At 61.3% G+C, this 16,979-nt stretch overlaps 2 protein-coding genes across 6 annotated transcripts; one reads left to right on the forward strand and one right to left on the reverse strand.

Moving 5' to 3' along the window:
- Nucleotides 1-1,320: 1,320 nt before the first annotated feature.
- THBS3 (thrombospondin 3) lies at nt 1,321-11,172 on the reverse strand. Of its 5 annotated transcripts, XM_045784108.2 has the most exons (23): nt 11,013-11,168; nt 9,784-9,990; nt 8,972-9,228; nt 8,758-8,860; nt 7,952-7,978; nt 7,644-7,726; nt 7,503-7,554; nt 7,229-7,377; nt 6,887-7,027; nt 6,674-6,751; nt 6,138-6,290; nt 5,828-5,938; nt 5,495-5,602; nt 5,063-5,222; nt 4,687-4,805; nt 4,463-4,515; nt 4,015-4,208; nt 3,672-3,850; nt 3,515-3,563; nt 3,168-3,364; nt 2,756-2,928; nt 1,722-1,861; nt 1,321-1,632 (listed from the first exon to the last, which is right to left on the reverse strand). In XM_045784108.2, exons 1-23 carry the CDS (start codon nt 11,089-11,091, stop codon nt 1,574-1,576), a joined length of 2,871 nt encoding a protein of 956 aa, XP_045640064.1. In that variant the 5' UTR covers nt 11,092-11,168; the 3' UTR covers nt 1,321-1,573. The 5 variants fall into 5 exon arrangements, with proteins under 5 accessions (XP_045640064.1, XP_045640065.1, XP_087710943.1 ...); XM_045784109.2 differs by lacking the exon at nt 1,722-1,861 and having other exon boundaries at nt 11,013-11,170; XM_087854817.1 differs by lacking the exon at nt 7,644-7,726 and having other exon boundaries at nt 7,510-7,554; nt 11,013-11,169.
- Nucleotides 11,173-11,971: 799 nt separating this feature from the next.
- Nucleotides 11,972-16,901, forward strand: MTX1 (metaxin 1). The gene is made up of 8 exons (XM_045784181.2): nt 11,972-12,472; nt 13,498-13,567; nt 13,688-13,767; nt 15,224-15,316; nt 15,501-15,683; nt 15,811-15,887; nt 16,300-16,454; nt 16,552-16,901. The coding sequence occupies exons 1-8, from the start codon at nt 11,972-11,974 to the stop codon at nt 16,764-16,766; spliced, it is 1,374 nt and encodes a 457-aa protein (XP_045640137.2). The 3' UTR covers nt 16,767-16,901.
- Nucleotides 16,902-16,979: the final 78 nt, after the last annotated feature.

Consider the following 16,979-nt stretch of genomic DNA (forward strand, 5'->3'; position numbering starts at 1 on the left):
TAGGGGGACCCCGGGGTGCGTAGGGGCGGGGTCCGGAGGAGACGGCGCTCAGTGGGTGGGGTCCTGAGGTACGTGGAAGGGGCGCCGAGGTATGTGGGAGAGGACAGCGGAATGTGGGAGGAGAAATGGGGCAGGTTAATGACGCATTTAGGAGGCAGAGACCAGGTGGGGCAACAGAATGGTATTTGGGCGCCCAGAGCTATCGTGGGGAGCAGAATGCAATTGAGGGTAGGCAGGCACATGGTGGTGACCGGGGGACTGTATGAGGGGGCGTGAAGGGGGGCGGAGAAGTACAAAGCGCAGAAACGTTTGGGCGCGGGGAGGTATTTGAGGCACAGCGCACATGGACCGTGGGGGTCGGGCCCCCTCCGGCGGTCACATCCCTCCAGTTGCGTCCGCGTTAGGGTTCAGTTCTTGGTCGCTGCGAGTACAGACTGGACAAGGAACTTTCAGAACACTTCGGGGCCGCGGGGCTGCAGGGAAGCCGGGCGGCAGGCGAGAGGGGCGCGGCTTCGTGCGGCAGCCGGGCGGGGCGCGCGGGCCGGAGGGGCGCGGAAGCCCCCCACCGGCCCGCGGGGGAAAGCGCGAGCATCTAAGTGGGCGGTCCCAAAACGCCTGCCCCGGCGTTGCCAGGCAACAACCATTCAGTCCGGTTGCTGGGAGACGCGTCACCATGGCGACGGCTCCGCGCCGCGCACTCCGAGTATTTAAAGAGCAAGCGCGCGCAACGGCTGGGTGTCGGAAAGCGGCTTTCCGGGCCACCGCGATCTCCCCTCCTGCCACCCCCCCACTGTCCCCTCCCCCCTCGTCCAGGCGCCAAGTCTCTGGTCTCCAGGGTGGACCCAACTCCCCGGAGCAACCCCGGTTCTGGGGCTGGTCCGGCTGCAGGCGGTGCGGAGCGGGATCCCGGGCCCCGGGCGGGCGGGAGGGACGGGACGCGGTGCAGTGTTGTTCCTTCCCCCGCCAATATTGCACTCGTCCCGGCCTCCGGCCCCCCCGGCCCCCCGGCCTCCCCCTCGCCCCGAGCGGGCCAGCTCCAGCCTTCCTGGCTCTCGATCCGGACGACCTAAGAGACTGGAGTGTCGCCGCTGCCACCGTGAGTAAGTGGGGCTGGGAGGACTTTAGCCATCTTGGGGCCAGCCCCTTATCCTTCACCTACCCCAGTCCAGCACCTTCTTTCCTCCACCCGGCCCCACACTCAGCCAAAGTTCCGTAGATCTCCAACTTTCATCCTACCAGCCCCCTTCCTCACCCCCTCAGGTCCCTTCCTGCTCCCCACACTATCCCGGAAAATCCCTAAAATAAGCAACACGCACTAGCTTAGAAAACCACTGGAACTTTATGGCAATGTGCTGTTATCTTTCCTGGGGTTAGTGCCTGAGAAAAAGATCCCTTGAAAACTTCCCAACTCCTGAACAGTGGGGTCACCACCCCTCTGGGGCTGAACTCCTGTGGGTGCCAGAGGAGGGTCTGTGTTTGGCTGAGCGGCTGTAGATTAGACCCCAGGGTCTCCAGGATGGACCCCAAGGCTAAAGGGTCCAAAATCAGGATTCTGAATCTGGCGGCTGCCTCTTCACACTCTTCCCTGGAGCAACTGCCTCCGGAATGGCTCAAAGTCCTCCGGCACCGTGTCTGAGGAAGGAGAAATGACTGAGGTCAGGAGATAGGGCCTCCCATGAGGGCATATGGAAGGTCAGGCTGGTCTCGGTCTGGAGCTTCACCATTGCATCGATATTGGAGATTGGACCAAATGATGTTTTCCTGGGAGAAGCAGAAGACACCAAGACGCCCTCCTCGCATGGCTGTGTCAATGACCACCCCAGAATCCGCCACTAGCTGAGGACCCTCATAGAGCTTCACCCTGTCCAGGATAGCGGTGTCCATGGGTGCTAGGATGCCAGTGGGCACTGGGCCATCAAGCCCAGGCCCCTGCTCATCCCCAACCCCCCTTGAGCTCACCGGGCCAGAGAGAACGGAAGGAGGGAGAGGGAGGAAGGAAAGGGGAGGGACGGGGTGCTTTTCTCAGGCCTGGGGCCCCTGCCTCTTTGTCCGCCCCCTTTGCATCTCAAAGCACCAGCCGCATTCCGAGCGAGGATTGGGTTGCCATGACAATGAGCACAATGGGCTGGGGGGTGAAGTCACCCGCTTCCCAGGCTCTAGTCCACCCTCCCTCATCCCCTGCCCTGGCACCCTGCAGCCCCAGGCACCTTAAAGGGAACCAACCCAAGTCCCTGGACCCTGGGCTCTTGCCATTTCCCCTCCCTTCCCTGTCATCCCCACCAACTAGGAAACGCACAGGAGTGCACACAGCACTGAACTGAGAAGTCTTAGCTCTGCTACTAAGAAGTAAGCAGTCTGGGCCTTGGTTTACTCTTCTGCAAATGACGACCCTTTCCGGGTCAGACGCTGTGATGGGGCGGCTTCTGGGATATACCACTAAAGGGGCGGGATGTGATGGGCTGGCCTGCGGTTTAGAGGCTCCCAAAGGTGCCTGCACTTTACAGAGGGGACAACGGAGCTCGGACAAGGAAGGCCTTGCCCAACATGGCCTATAGGTCCTGGGTTGCACTGGGGCCCAGGCTGCCTGAGAAGGGGGAGAGCAGGGCTGAGGGGGTACATCTGTGGTGAGATGAGAGAGAGAGACGCGCGTCGGAGGAGCGGAGTAGAGGAGAGGGGCAGCCACGGGTGAGTCCCAGCTAAAGGGGAAGCCAAGCCCGGCCGTGGTCCGTCAGGAGGGCTCAGCCCCTCCCCTCACCGAATGTAGCCAACTTGAGGCCGGTGCAGCAGCTGCCAGCGGTAGGAGGTCTTGTCGCGCCAGCCCACGTTTCGTGGGTCAGTCCATAGCAGTCGTACCTGATCAGGGGTGTGGCCAGTATGCCACAGGGCGTTCCGGAGGTGCTCTCCTGGGCCGGACACTGACGTCACTGCCTGGAGGGCATTGGCAAAGACAGCCGGTCAACCACAGGACCCAGACAAAGGTTGGTAAGTGCAGGTGAGAAAGGAAGTCAAGGTGGTCGCGAGAACATTCTGGAGTCCTGGGGAGCCAAGCTCCAGGCCAGATGTCTGAGAAAGAGGGTTTCCACTCAGGCAGTGGGCAAAGCCCTGGGGCCAGCTCAGGGAGGCTTTGGGGAAGGGCCCTGGACTGGGGGCTCTGGGCGGCTGCAGACCTTGAGCTGTAGCCCGGGCTGAGCAACAGCTCGGAAGGGTGTGGCCTGCCAGTAGGTCTGCTCGGTCTGCTTCCACATGACCACGTAGAAACGGCCGCTATCCTGATAGCTGAACAGAAAGCCTGCGTAGTCGTCATCGGTCACCGTGTTCACGTGGAAGGTGCCTTCGAAGTCCACGCCGTTGAAGGCTGTATACCCTGGGGCAGGTGGGATCAAGGTCAGGGGACCGCGGTGGGCGGGGGGCGGGAAGGGGTGCCTGCGGTATGTGTGGCCAGCGTGGCCGCCACCCTCTGCCCCTGCAGGATTCCTCCACGTAGAGACGACCTAACTGGGTGCCCCGTACATACCAACTGCCAGGCCGGGGTCACTGTTCATGGTCTGAACGATTTCCATGCCCTGGTGGTGTGCAGTAAAGAAAAAAGCCCTGTTCCGGGTACGCCGCCCCACCTGGGCCCCACCTGGTGACTGGTCTAACAGCACTTGCCCGGCCCACTGCCCTAGTACCTGGTTGAGCACGACCCAGTTTGGATCAATCTGAGCATCGCCCTCAGGGTCCAAGACGACAGTCTGATAGGCCCGGAAATCCGTGAGGGTCACCTCCGCGCTCTCGGGGCACACGTCCAGGGGGTCGAGCACCGCGTCATTGTCAAAGTCATCCTCACACACGTCACCAACACCATTGCCTGGGCAGAGTGAGGCCAGGCGCTCAGGAAGGCCTGGCCGTGGCCTCTAGACAGCACCACCACCCATCGGGCCTTGTCTTCCTGGCTTCTCCCCAGCAGCACCTGCCACCTTGCCCTGGGTAGGGCCCCCACCAGCACAATCTTCTGTGGGGCCCCAGCCTCACCGTCTGAGTCCTTCTGATTGGGATTGGGTACCAGGCGACAGTTATCAGGCCCGGGAGGCACGTAGTCTGGGACCCCGTCGTTGTCATCGTCCCCATCACACTCATCTCCAAGCCCGTCGTTGTCTGAGTCCAGCTGGGAGCTGTTCGGCAGCTGTGGGCAGTTGTCCTTGGTGTCCTGATGTCCATCCCCATCGCTGTCCAGAACAGGCACCAATTAAGGCTCTAAAAGTACCGCATCCATCCCCTCTCTCCTGCTCAGAAGTCGGGTGTGCCCCGCGGTCAGCCCGGTGAGGCGCATGTCCAGCAGCAGGAGTGGAGGCTAGACTAGGGGAGTGACTTCCTCCTCAATAGCAGTGGAGAATCAAAGCTACACCATACAGGAAACAGAAGGTACCGCAGGAAGGTCGAAGAACCCCGGGAGGACTGGCTGTCTCTCGGCCTGCCCTACCTGTCCTCATTGGTGTCACAGACATCCCCCACCAGGTCGCTGTCTGCATCTGTCTGAGAGAGAGGGGCCTGTTCTCACCATCTCTGGATAACTGAACATCATGGCCGACCGCTTCCCTCGGGAAGGGCTGGGGTCTCACCGCCAGGCCCTCCCGCCTCCCTCAGGAAGGGCTGGGGTCTCACCGCCAGGCCCTCCAGCCTCCCTGCCCTCCCCGTCCCCTGTACCTGGGTAGGATTGCTCATTTCAGGGCAGCTGTCACAGGCATCTCCCACCCCATCCTCATCCCTGTCTGTCTGCAGGGGATTGGGGACTTTAGGGCAATTGTCCAATCCATTGGGGATGCCTACAACACACACAGGGGGCACAAGCCTGTCACTACAACCAGATACACTCTCTTCTGGAGCTCGTCTCCCACTCCGAGGACAGCTGGGCAGGGAATGCGCCCACACCCTCTGGCCAGCTCCTGCCTCGCCCTGCCCTCTTCCTCACATTCCCAGGGCCCTCCACCCACCCAGGCCTCCCCCCTGCCGTGCTCAGACTCCCCAGCCACCCACATTCAAATCCACACAGGCCTCCCAGTCCCCCCAGTCCCAGTGGCACCGTCCCCATCCACATCGTTGTCACACGCGTCCCCTTCCCCGTTGCCGTCTGTGTCTTTCTGGTCATTGTTGGGAACGTTAGGGCAGTTGTCACAGGCATCCCCAAATGAATCTGTGTCAGAGTTTTGCTGGTCCTTGTTGGGGAACAGCCGGCAGTTGTCCTGGGGTGAGAGAAAGTCAGGCCTCCCTTGTACCCCTGGCCACCAAGCCCTCACCTCGTCCCCGTGCCCATGCCTGCAGTCACCACGCTGTGCCAGCCGCCCACCCGCCCTCCATAGAATCCATCTTGTCCAAGGACATGGTTTATGCTTCCCTAATTGAGAGCACCGAGGCCCTTCCTGCAAACCTGCCAGAGACCAAGGGGGGACAGGGTTATGGGACAAGGCGTAGAGGGGAGCAGAGGAGCTGGAAGGGACAGGACTGCCACAGCCACCTCGACATTCTTGATCCCATCGCCATCGGCATCATCATCACACTGGTCCCCCACGCCGTCGTTATCAGCATCTTCCTGCCCAGAATTGGGTGTCAAAAGGCAATTGTCCTAAAGGTCAGGGGAGGAAGAGGCCAGACAGGTTATGGCCTGCCCCAGCCTGGGCACTCACCCCAGCCTGCCTGCCCGCCCGCCCCACCTCTGCCCCAGCCTGGGCGCCTACCCCTTACCCAGCCTGGGTGCCTGCCCACCTGCCTCACCCCTGCCCCAGCCTGGGCACTCACCCCTGCCTGCCCTCCTGCCTCACCCCTGCCTGCCTATCTGCCTGCCCCTCACCTGTTTGCAATGCTTGTTGTTGTCCATGCACGGCAGGGCCTGGTCCGGGTAGCCATCGATGTCTGTGTCAGTCCCACACACATTCCCATTCCCGGCCCAGCCCACGTTACACTGGGCAACCGGAAGGGGAGGAATGAGGGCCAGGGCCGCCATCTCACGCCCAGCCTTTTCCTGCTCCAGCCCCCATTCTCACCAACCAGTTCCTGGGCCCCTTCCCACGCGGGTCCCCATCCCAGGCCCTAAGCAGGGTCATGGCCCTACCCCTTTCTCCAGAGTCTCCTTTCCCTCCCAAGCCCCAGGCCTAGCTCACCGAGCAGGACACTGCCCCGTTGCGTTCAAAGAGACAGTGCGCGTGGACATGGCAGGGGCTGTGAGCTGGGCTGTGGCAGGTGCGGGCTGGGAGGCAGCCCTGGCTCTGGTTTCCTAGGAAGCCCAGGCGACAGGGGCCACACTTGAAAGAGCCCTAAGAACAGGGAAGCAGTGTCTCAGGGAGGAGGGTCAGCCTGCGGCCATCCAACATCAGGGCTGCCCTGCCTGAGGGGTGTGGGATGGGCACTCCCAGCCTGATGCCAGCTAGGTCAGTCACTGCCTTTGGGCTCTCCTGGCAGCCTTTCGAGATGTATCCATGCCCCGTTTTTCAAGTGAGGACACTGACCCTCGGGAGACCCGCTAGAGGTCACAGTGAGAAGCAGAACCAGGATTCCAAACCAATGTGTGCCACGTCTATGTGGCCTGCCCTAGGGCAGGAGGAGGGGGGCGAGGAGGTCTGAAGTGGGGTGCACATGTGTGTGTGGTGCGTGGCCGCATAGCCCAGCACCCCGGCCACACTCTGGGCGCTCAGCTCACCACAGTATTGGTGCAGATGGAGTTCGGGTCACAGCCGCCATTGTTCCCATCATTGCACTCGTCCACATCGTTGCAGACCTAGAGGGACAGACTCTGGGTAGAACCGGACCTACGGTGGGTCTCCTCCAGCAAAGCCAGGACCCTGTGTCCAGCCCAGAAGCCCCTGGTCCCCGCAAGGCCAAGACCTCGTCTTCACGCTCCACCCAACCTGACCTGTTTGCTGGCGCGGGCATAGTCAATGCCCACACCGGACACCCGAGTGCCTTTGTATCCTCGAGGACAGGCCTCACAGTGGAAGCCGGGCACGGTGTTGATGCAGCTGGCCCCGGGGAAGCAAGGGTCAGCGTGAGCACACTGCGGAGCAGAGGAGGGGGTGGTCAGGCCCCTGCCTGTGCTCTCCCCACCTGGCCTCACTGCGCTCAGACCCCCACCCCAGGACCCCCCCCAAGTGGCCCGCCAATGTCCTAAAGCCCAGGCTCTCCCGCCCCTGACACCCACCACCCCTCCTGGGGCCTCTCCTAACTCTCTGCGCCCTTCCAGACTGCCCTCCCCCACCTCATTGATATCTGTGCAGTGGGTGCCGTTGCCTTGCAGGCCGGGGGGGCAGGGCCCGCAGCGGTAGCCGGGGTACTCATACACTTCCATGCAGTCCACGCCTCGGAAGCAGGGGTTGGGGCTGCAGTGGGAACGCTGCTCGTGGAAGCCTGAGGGGCAGGCACGGTCAGAGCCACCCAGAGGTGGCCATGCCAATCCCTGGAAGTGGAGGCCGAAGCCGTGGGCTGGGGAGCACAGGGATGCCATCTGGAGCTCGCCCCACTCTCCCACTCACCGCACACCTGACACTCCATGATGGTGTTTCGGATTAGAGACATTTCCTTCACCTGGTAGACAGAAGCATGGGGACAATTGGCTCCTCGCACCCACCACCCCACCCCAGAGCCCACACTGCCCTCCACCGGTTCACTCAGACCTGGTCTCGGATATCATCGCGCAGTTCGGCCAGGATCTGGTTGAAGAGGGTGAGCTGCGTGACCAGCGCCTTGGTCTGCTCCCCTGTCAGGGCCCCAGGTGCAGAAAGGCTCAGAACTGGGCCACAGCCCCAGTCCGTCTTTGGGGTAACAAACCAATTCCTGCCCCTGCTGCCCACCCCGCCTTTAAACCCCACCCCTCGCCTGGCTAAACAGGACTTTGTTTCAAGTGGCTGCCCAAGCGGGGCGGGGGGGGGGGGGGCCGCCTCCCGAGCCTCTCACCCCTCCCACCTCCTCGGGGCCTGCTCACCGAGAATGGAGTGGAGCGCGTTGGTCACTGGAGAGGAGAAAACACAGAGGGTAGAGATGCGAAGAGGGCCAGGCCGGTGAGGAGGAGGAAGGAAAGGAGGGGCAGGAACAAAGGCCTAGAGGAGTCTTGGAAGAAGGACAGGCAGTTGGATGGTAGGAGGGCAGAGGTGACAGGCAGGGAGCATCAGCTCTCCCCACTGGGTGAGGGACCCTGCAAGGCGGTGCCTCAGAGTCAAAACCCAGATCCTCCTGGTTCCCAGGCCTGGGAGCGGCAGAAGGGATCCAAGTGAGAGCTGATCCAGAGCAGGGCCCCCAGCCACTCCATTTCCGCTCCCCTCGCCCCCCAAGCTTCTGGGAAAAGTGGGCATTTTATTTAGGTAAGAACCTCTGAACATCCCTTTCAGAGACCCCAGGCAGATGGAAAATGCTCAGAGAGACTGCTGGTAGGTGACAGCCACCAACGAAAGCTAAGAAAGACCCAAGACCTTCTGGATCACCAAGACCAAGCAGTGAACGTTCTCACCCCCGCGCGGAGTGCTGGGGAGTTCTGTTCTTCTCCGATGGCTCTATTTTCCCAGCCACCCTGCGAGGCGGGGCCACCTGAACAGGGAGACTTTTCGAGCCACGCCTCCTCAGATGGCTGTATCCTTTGGAGATCATAGAGCCAGAGGTGGAGACTGGGGGTAAGAGGGTCAGAAGCCCCACCAATCAGTGAGCCAAAGAGTGTTGAGGGGGAAGTCAAGGAGATGAGAATCAACAAAGACCACCGGAAGTGATTCGGGATCCAGAGTGTCAGCTCCGCGTTACCTGCGCTGTGGATGGACTCGTCCCCCTGGAATGGACACTCACTCAGGGCTCCCACCCGGGCCATGGACCCGCCCAGAATCATTTTCATAGATTCCACGAAGCCCTGGGGATGGGGGAACAGGAGCAGAGTAATGTGGGAAGACCCTCCAAGTTCTCCTCCCACTGCTGGAAACTGCGTCCTCAGGAACTCAGGGGGCCCTCCCTCCCTGCTCACCTGCATCCTCAAATACGCCTTCTGTCCAGTCCGAATCTCCAGCCCGTCGACCTCCGCTGGAGGAATGGGGGCCAGTGCCGGGAGGCCAGCATGCTGGTCTCCCAGTTTGCAGTCCACGTAGAGCTGCAGGGCAGGGCTGGGTCGGGCAGGCCCACGAAGCCGCAGGAGAGCCGTGTGTGTGCGCCCGTCGGCCAGGCCTGCTTGCTGTAGGTTCACGGCATGGACTCGGCCGTCTTCTCGCTGGTACCGCACCAGCACTGCCCGGGAGGGGAGGTCAGTATGGGTCCTGTCCCCCATCCCCTGTCTCCCAGCTGAGCCTCAGATCAACTCTTCTGGATAGCAGCCCCTAGTCAGCTCTGTATCTCTCGCCACCTTGTATGTGATGGGTACACAATAAATGCTCTTCAAACTGGTTCAGAGACTAGGATGGCCTTAGTCTTCAGGCACTCTGTCCCTTGCTAGGGTGGCAGCTGGTTCTGTACCAACTGGACTGCACCGGGGATCTGAGGGACTGCTGTATACCCTTGCTGGGACACGGAGACATGCCTCCCCCTCCGCCAGGCAGCCCCAAGTACAACATCCCCTCCGTACAAGGGTACAAGTATTAGGCCTCAGTCTAGTGTTTGGGTACCTGGCCTCCTAGGGCACCTCCTAAGCACCCCATTCCAGGTGCCCCCTGGTGCCTGAGCACAGACGGATGGCTCCATGGGCCCCCACGGAGCCCAGGGAGAATTAAGAAGGATATGGGAGTGGGGATGAGGGAAAGTGCTCAGGGGGTCGCTGCTGCAGGAAAGGAGATGCCCACCAGTCACCTTTGTTAATTTTGCCCACAACTGAGGCCTCCAGCCATCGCGTGTTGTCCTGGCGAGAGTAGAGGCCAAAGAGGACACCACCCTGCTTCGGGGGCAGGCGGAACGTGGACAAGAGGTAGATGTCTCCCGCAGTGAGCAGGGCTGCCCGGATCTTCTCTGCTACAGCTGTCATCTGCCGAGACTCGCCCACGGTCAGCAGGTCAATCACTGGCCAGGCAAGGATTACCAAGGTCAGAGAGAGGGGTCCAAGGCCAAGGCCGGCCCTTTCCCCTGAGACCTCAGGGGTGGAACATCCTTCATCACTACCGCCACCTCCACCCACGACAGCGTTAGTCGCCTTTTTGAAATTCAACCCTTGTTGCTCTCAGAAAACAAGACGTTGTGTCTTCCTTCCCCTCAATATTGCCTACTGCCTCCCTCTGGGAACCCGAAGGCCTGAGGCTCTCTTGAAACACAAACAGCGCCCGGCACACTCCAGATGCCCCCACCAGGTGGCGCAAGGGAGCCACTGTGCTGATCCCACGCAGAAGTAGCACCTGGTGCCCACAGCGCAGAAATGGAAAAGCAGTCTCTCTTTACGCTGCTGGGTTTGACTCATTCCACATCCAAGTGCCCCTCCTCCCATCCTGGGGGCTCAGCACACACACTTTGGATGAGAAGAACTGCCCAGCGAGGGCTCCGTCCCTCCTCCTGTCTGCCTCTCTCCCACGGGAATGTAGGACCCAGCTCCTCTGCCTCCTGTGTCCTGGCCAGTCTGTGGTTTCCCTTCCAGCCAGTCATGAATCCGTGCCTCTGTCATCTGCTCCAGCTACCTCTCCCACACCCACAGGCCCATCCCACAGCCAGACCTCCGGGAGAGCCCAGACCTCGCCGTCCCCACCCCCACCCTGTCCTAGGGCAGCCAGGAGCCCAGGGGATGAAGAAGCCCACCTCTGCACTGCTCTCCCAGACGCTGGGGTGCCTGCAGATGCTCAGACACCAGCCCAGTCAGGGCAGCCCTAGCACCCAGCTCCTGAGTCCTCTGCCCTGGCCTCATGCTGACCCTGGCCAGTTCCTACTCACCCACTACCCTGTGGTGTTCACTCCTCCCCCTATGGCCATAATTTCACCAACTCTTCCCTCCTGTTCAATTTCAGGGCTCTTCCCTGCCCCACATGTTTCCTGCTACTAGGCTGGGGGCAAGCGGAGAGGAGGCTGAGAGGGGTCTAAGAGGATGGAGACAGGCTTACCCTGCAGGTCCTGACTGGCAGATGCGAAAGTGCAAAGGAGGAGAAGAGCCAGGGCCCCCCGAAGTTCCTGCGTCTCCATGCCGCTCAGCTGGCTCACTACCCCTGGCAGGCAGGCGGCTGGGAGGGGAAAAGGCTAGGCGGAGAGAGCAGGAGCGGGGGGCGGAGGGACTGGAAGGGGGAGTTGAAGGGGGGGGGCCAGCAGGCGGGTGAGGGGGGGCTGAAACAAAGAGCTGCCAATCAGCCTGGAGGCATCCCCAGCTCTGGGAACCAGGGGCACTGGGGAAGAGTCTGGAGGCCTCCCTGCCTCCTGCCTCTCCCTAACGGTCCTCTCTCCCACCTGGCATCTCGCTGCTGGGGGCCACTCCCGAATGCTACTGTTTTCTGTAAGTTACACAAGGGGAAGGCAGGAACCCCTGGCAGGGGCAGTGCCAGACAGTGGGCTTTACTCCACAGCTGGCATGAAAGGATGCCAAGGGAGTGGTGGAAACTAGCTTGCTATCGTGCCCAGGGGATGCCCACATGTCTTCAACTTTGCTGCTCTGACGAACCAAGTGCTCTTTATTGGGGGGGGGGTCCCCTGACATGTGCCTCATTCCTGGGAAAACGTGGAGGCCTCCGCTGGGAACTGGAGGGCCAGTCTAACACAGCGGTCAGCGAAGTGGTTGGAGGGAAGGAATCAGGAACGAGGAAAGGGCCAGCAGGGCCAGGCGTAAACCAGGGGACAGGCCAGGGGCCGGGGCCAGACCGGGAAAACAGGGGGTACTGGCGGGCAGGCCGTGACCCGGATGAAGCGGAGGGGCGCCTCGGTTCCCGTTACCACGGCGACGGCCCGCGAGCCCCACCTCCTCCCCCCACCCAGGCCCCAGCCCGACCCTGCTTCGGCCGCCGCCGCCCCTGTTTTGTTTCCATGGCGACAGGCGGCGCGGGGCCGGCTCCAAACATAACGCGCTGTGGAAAACATGCGGCTCGGGGGACCCCCCCGCGGCCCCTGCTCCGGGCCGAGCCCCGCGGGGCCCTGGCGCAGCCCAGGCCGCGTGCAGGGCTGCGAGAAACCCCAGAGCCGGCCCGGGAGCACAAGACCCGCTTTGCCGGGACCCGCTGCGCCCTCGGGGGTCCGGGGCTCCCCGCAGCCAGGGCGCCCGGCCTCCGCGAGGAGGGCCCGGCCGAGAACCCTTCCCCCCTTCGGGACCCGCCTCTGGAGCCGGCGGCGGCCGCCCTCCCCCGAAGCCCTCGGCTCCGCCCCGCGCCGCCCCGCCTCGCCTCGGAGCTCGCTCCGGCCCCCGCCTCTGGTTGCCCGAGGGGCGGGGCGGGCGGGCGGTGCCGCGCGGGGGCGGACGGAAGCGCGGGGGGAGGTGCTTCCGGGACAGAGGGCGGGCAAGATGGCGGCGCCCATGGAGCTGTTCTGCTGGTCGGGGGGCTGGGGGCTACCGTCAGTGGACCTGGACAGCCTGACCGTGCTGGTGAGGGGTGGCGCCATTGCCTCTGCTGCGCTCTGGAGGACTGGGGAGGGAGCCGAACTGACCGATCGTCCGGATTTTGCCAGGGCGCCTTAGCACGAGCGCACTGGGGGAAACTGAGGCAATCAGAGACTGTGCCTGGCCCATATGGGCTCAGTGCCCTATGGCTTAACAGCCTAGGTTTCGTGCAGCCACAGCAAGAGGCCTGTTCGGGGGTTCAGGAACTAGGTCTTAGTCCTTGCTCATCCATTTACTGGCTGTGTGACCTTGGGGCGAGCCCTTCTCGTCTCTGAGCGCTGTTTCTTCATCTGGAGATTTACGGAGTCTGGATGATCTCAGGGCTCTCAGGCTTGGCATTCCTGTCTTCTCAGCCTCCCTTCCCCCCCCTCCCTCTTCCGCTCCTCGTCCTCCGCCCCGCCCCCCGTCCTCCCCCACCTCGTCCTCACTAAACACCATTTACTGGGCTTGTTTATTGAACCAAAAGGCTTACCACCGGGCTCTGTGGGAAAAGCTTTGCAATCAGAAAGACTAGTTCACTTCATTCATTCACTCACTTCTTCATTTAATAAGCAGGTATTAGGCCTCTTCCGAATACCGCACATTGGCGTGCAAAGATGAATAAGACTTAGTTTCTTCCCTGTAGTTGTTTACAGAAAGGCAGATACCTTAGCAAATAAAAGTAACGTGTTCAAGTGCTAAGGTTGAAGAAGGAACAGGCCCCAGAGACTCCCAGAGAAGAACATGGTCAGTGCTTCCAAGAAGAGAGGTACACTGGTTAGGAAGCACTTAGGAGGCCGGGCGCGTCAGGTACATGGCAGAAGAGGAGACAGAGCGGAGGCTTTGACCGGCGGACCTGTCCACAATCTCTCTGAGCCCCGTGTTGCCCATTGTGAAGTGGCAGCCATAAGGGCCACCTCTTCTTTTGTGAGGCAGGTACTAAGCATAGCACAAAAGGAATTCAATAAATGTTATTTCTCTTTCTGATTCCCCTGTGGGGGCCTCTCTGCCTTCTGCTTCCTCCTCTGCAGACCTATGCCAGATTCACTGGTGCCCCGCTCAAGGTGCACAAGGTCACCAACCCCTGGCAGAGCCCGTCAGGTACCCTGTGTTCCTGGGGGGTGAGGAAGGGGTGGAGCAGGAGACGGACAGAAATGTGGTATAAACATGTATGGATAGGCAGTTAAGGGTCTGGTGGGCATCCTTTTTTCTCAATGTCAGGAACTCTGCCTGCCCTTCGGACCAGTCATGGAGAGGTCATCTCGGTACCACACAAGATCATCACCCACCTTCGAAAAGAGGTAGGTGGCTCGGGTAGGAGGGCTGCCAGTGAGAGTAGTTCAGTCGTTTCAGTGCAACACACCTTTATTGATAAATTTACTGATAGATGCAGGGGACCCAGAGCTTCAAGAAGCACGTAGTCCAATGGAAGAGACATAGCCAGAGCTGCTGGATGCAGTGAAGCACTAGGCTGGGCATGAAGCTGGGGCGCTGGGGAGGCATCCGGAGGCACAGTGCCTTTTGCCTGCTGGGCAGGGAGGGAGAGGTGAACGGGCTGATGACACAGGGAAGGGAGAGGAGGTCAGAAGAGAACATCTGGCTCAGAGGAGGCCCTCAAAGATGGCTCCTGTCCTTCTCACGGGGATCGGGTTGGGCTGGATATGGGGCTCAGGATGGACAAGGCTTCGAGCCAGCGTGGGGAAGTTGAGAAGGTATTACAAGAGAAATAGGGATACCTTGACTATGCTCTTTTCTCTGTCCTTGATTGTGTGAACGTGGGCAAGTTCCTTCACCTCTCAGAGCTGTAAGTTCCTTGTTTGTAAAAGGAGGGGGCTTAGCCAGGATGTTTTCCAATGGCTTCTCTAACTTTCAGGGGAACACTTGTCAGAAGTAGGGCCCTCTTCTTCATTTCTGCTTTCCCAAAGGTGAAGGAGCTGGAGAATTCAGTGGAGGCTTGGGAGGCATGGAGAGAGGGGATCCAGGTAGAAGGCAAAGTTCCTGGCAGGGACTGGACGACCACCCTGATTCTTTATGTATGAGCACAGGTTTTCCACTTTCCAGAGTGTTCTCTGAACACAGCCACATTGAAAGACGATTCTACAGGGGAGAAACTGAGGCTCAGAGAGGTGTTTTTTTTTTAAGGATCATGTTCTAGAGGTGATGTGGGGACAGAACTTGCTCAGGTTGTGGAGAGGGTTGCTGAGGACCAGACACTGGAGCCTACAAAGATGTGGCAGGCTGAGAGCTGAGGTACAGTTAGAAAGTGTGTGGTGGCGCCCGGGCCATGGAACGAAATAGAAGAAATAGCCCTGGACATTGAGAGAACAAGCCAGGGGCCCTGGGCATGAGGATGGCATCCCCTCGTTCCTGAGGCATGGACTGAGGCCCACGCAGCATCTGGGCTCTGCTCTGCCAGCCGTGCGGTGCCTGGACTGGGGAAGTTCCTGTTAGAAAGTTGCTGTCAGCAGGCGTGCTGCCAGCTTTCCGTGGAGGCTCCGGGAGCCGCTCCTGGTTTGTGGCTGGGCGGGCCTTTCTCCCCGCAGTGGGCACCCGACCTTGATGGCCAGCAGGCTCCAAGGCCCAGGCTTTGCGCCAACAGCAACAGGCTACTGGCCGGGCCCAGGCGAGGGGGGCCTCTGTGGGAAGAGCTGCTTGATCTACCTCTGCTACGCTCAGGCTGTGAGGGTAGCACCAGGCGGGATGCCTCCAGTGCCCCGAAGCCTCCTGGGACCCACCTCATGGGCATTTCCTCCACAGAAGTACAACGCTGATTATGATCTGTCAGCCCGGCAAGGGGCAGACACCTTGGCCTTCATGTCTCTGCTGGAGGAGAAGCTGCTCCCAGTGCTGGTGAGTGCGCCCAGACCTCCCAGCATTCGCGGCCAGTAAGGTGGGGGGGTGGGCGGTGTCAGGGACATGCGGGAGCGCGCGCGGAGACACGCACGCGGAGGCCAGGGGAGCACAGAAGCCCACCCTAAGTCAAGCAGGTGCACTGGCTCAGACCTGCTTCATCCTTCCTGCCTCCCAATTCCAGATACATACTTTTTGGGTAGACACCAAGAACTATGTGGAAGTGACCCGGAAGTGGTATGCAGAGGCCATGCCCTTCCCCCTGAACTTCTTCCTTCCCGGCCGCATGCAGCGGCAGTTCATGGAGCGTCTGCAGCTGCTGTGCGGGGAGCACAGGCCTGAGAACGAGGAAGAGCTGGAGAAGGAGGTACCTCTGGGGCAGGGGGCTGCTGTAGGAGAGGAGCCCCAAAGACGACGGTCAAGAATGGGGGTGCCCAGGACGGGAGGCGGCTCTGTTCCCGCAGCTGTGAGCCCACCTCATGTCCTCTCTACAGTTGTACCAAGAGGCTCGGGAATGCCTGACCCTGCTCTCCCAGCGCCTGGGCTCTCAGAAATTCTTCTTTGGAGACGCGTGAGTCTGTCTCAGGGGAAAGATAGATGGTTTGGGAGAAGATGCGGGTTCAGATGTTGCCGCAGGGACTGGGGTGGCTCAGGCGCCAGACAAGAGGTCCTTGGGACAGACACTGGGCCCGATGACAGTGGGGCTGTGTGTGAGGTGGGAGGGCTGCCAGGCACAGGAGGGGCCTGCAGGGCTGTGGGGCACTCAATGTGTCCTTTATGCAGCCCTGGGATAGAGTCCCATTCAGGCCCAGGCTGGCGCCACCTGGGGAGCCCTCTCTGCACGCCAGGTCCAGAACCGGGTGTCCTCTCCTCCCCTGGCGGCCCTCTGCTGCCAGAGCCCACCTCCCAGGGCCCGCTCTTCTTCCCACTCTATCCGCACCCCTTCTGCCACAGTCTCTCTCCTGCTCTTCTCTCTGCTCCAGCCCCGCCTCCTTGGATGCCTTTGTCTTTGGCTACTTGGCCCTGCTGCTGCAGGCCAGGCTGCCCAGCGGGAAGCTGCAGGCCCACCTGCGGGGGCTGCAGAACCTCTGTGCCTACTGCACGCACGTCCTCAGCCTCTACTTCCCGTGGGATGGAGGTAAGGGCACACGGTGCACGCGTGGGCCCCAGCCCTGGGGCAGTGGGCAGGGCTCCAGGAACTAGCCCCCTGCCCACCTTCCTTCCTTGCTCCTCAGCCGAGGGGCCACCCCCACGCCAGACGCCAGCGGGCCCGGAGACGGAGGAGGAGCCGTACCGGCGCCGGAACCAGGTCCTCTCCGTGCTGGCGGGCCTGGCAGCCATGGTGGGCTACGCCTTGCTCAGCGGCATTGTCTCTATCCAGCGGACAACGCCGGCTCGGGCCCCGGGCACGCGGTCCCTGAGCATGGCTGAGGAGGATGAAGAGGAGTGACTCGTCCTCACACCCCCGGGACTGATTTTTCTACGGTCGTACATTCCAGAGGCCCCCGTGTTTCCCTGTTGTTGGTACGGCTGGAAGTGGGGTGCCACTCCCATAATAAACTTGCCCATGGTAGTTGGAACCAAACATTCTCTTCCTTGAGGGGCCACCGTCTTTCCTAGCCGCTGTGCAGGGGCCCGTCTGGGGGCCTGACCTGGGCCACTG

The sequence above is a fragment of the Ursus americanus genome, chromosome 2 (genome assembly GCF_024610735.1).
Source record: "Ursus americanus isolate L20-20 chromosome 2, mUrsAme1.1.p, whole genome shotgun sequence".
Taxonomy (NCBI): Eukaryota; Metazoa; Chordata; class Mammalia; order Carnivora; family Ursidae; genus Ursus; species Ursus americanus.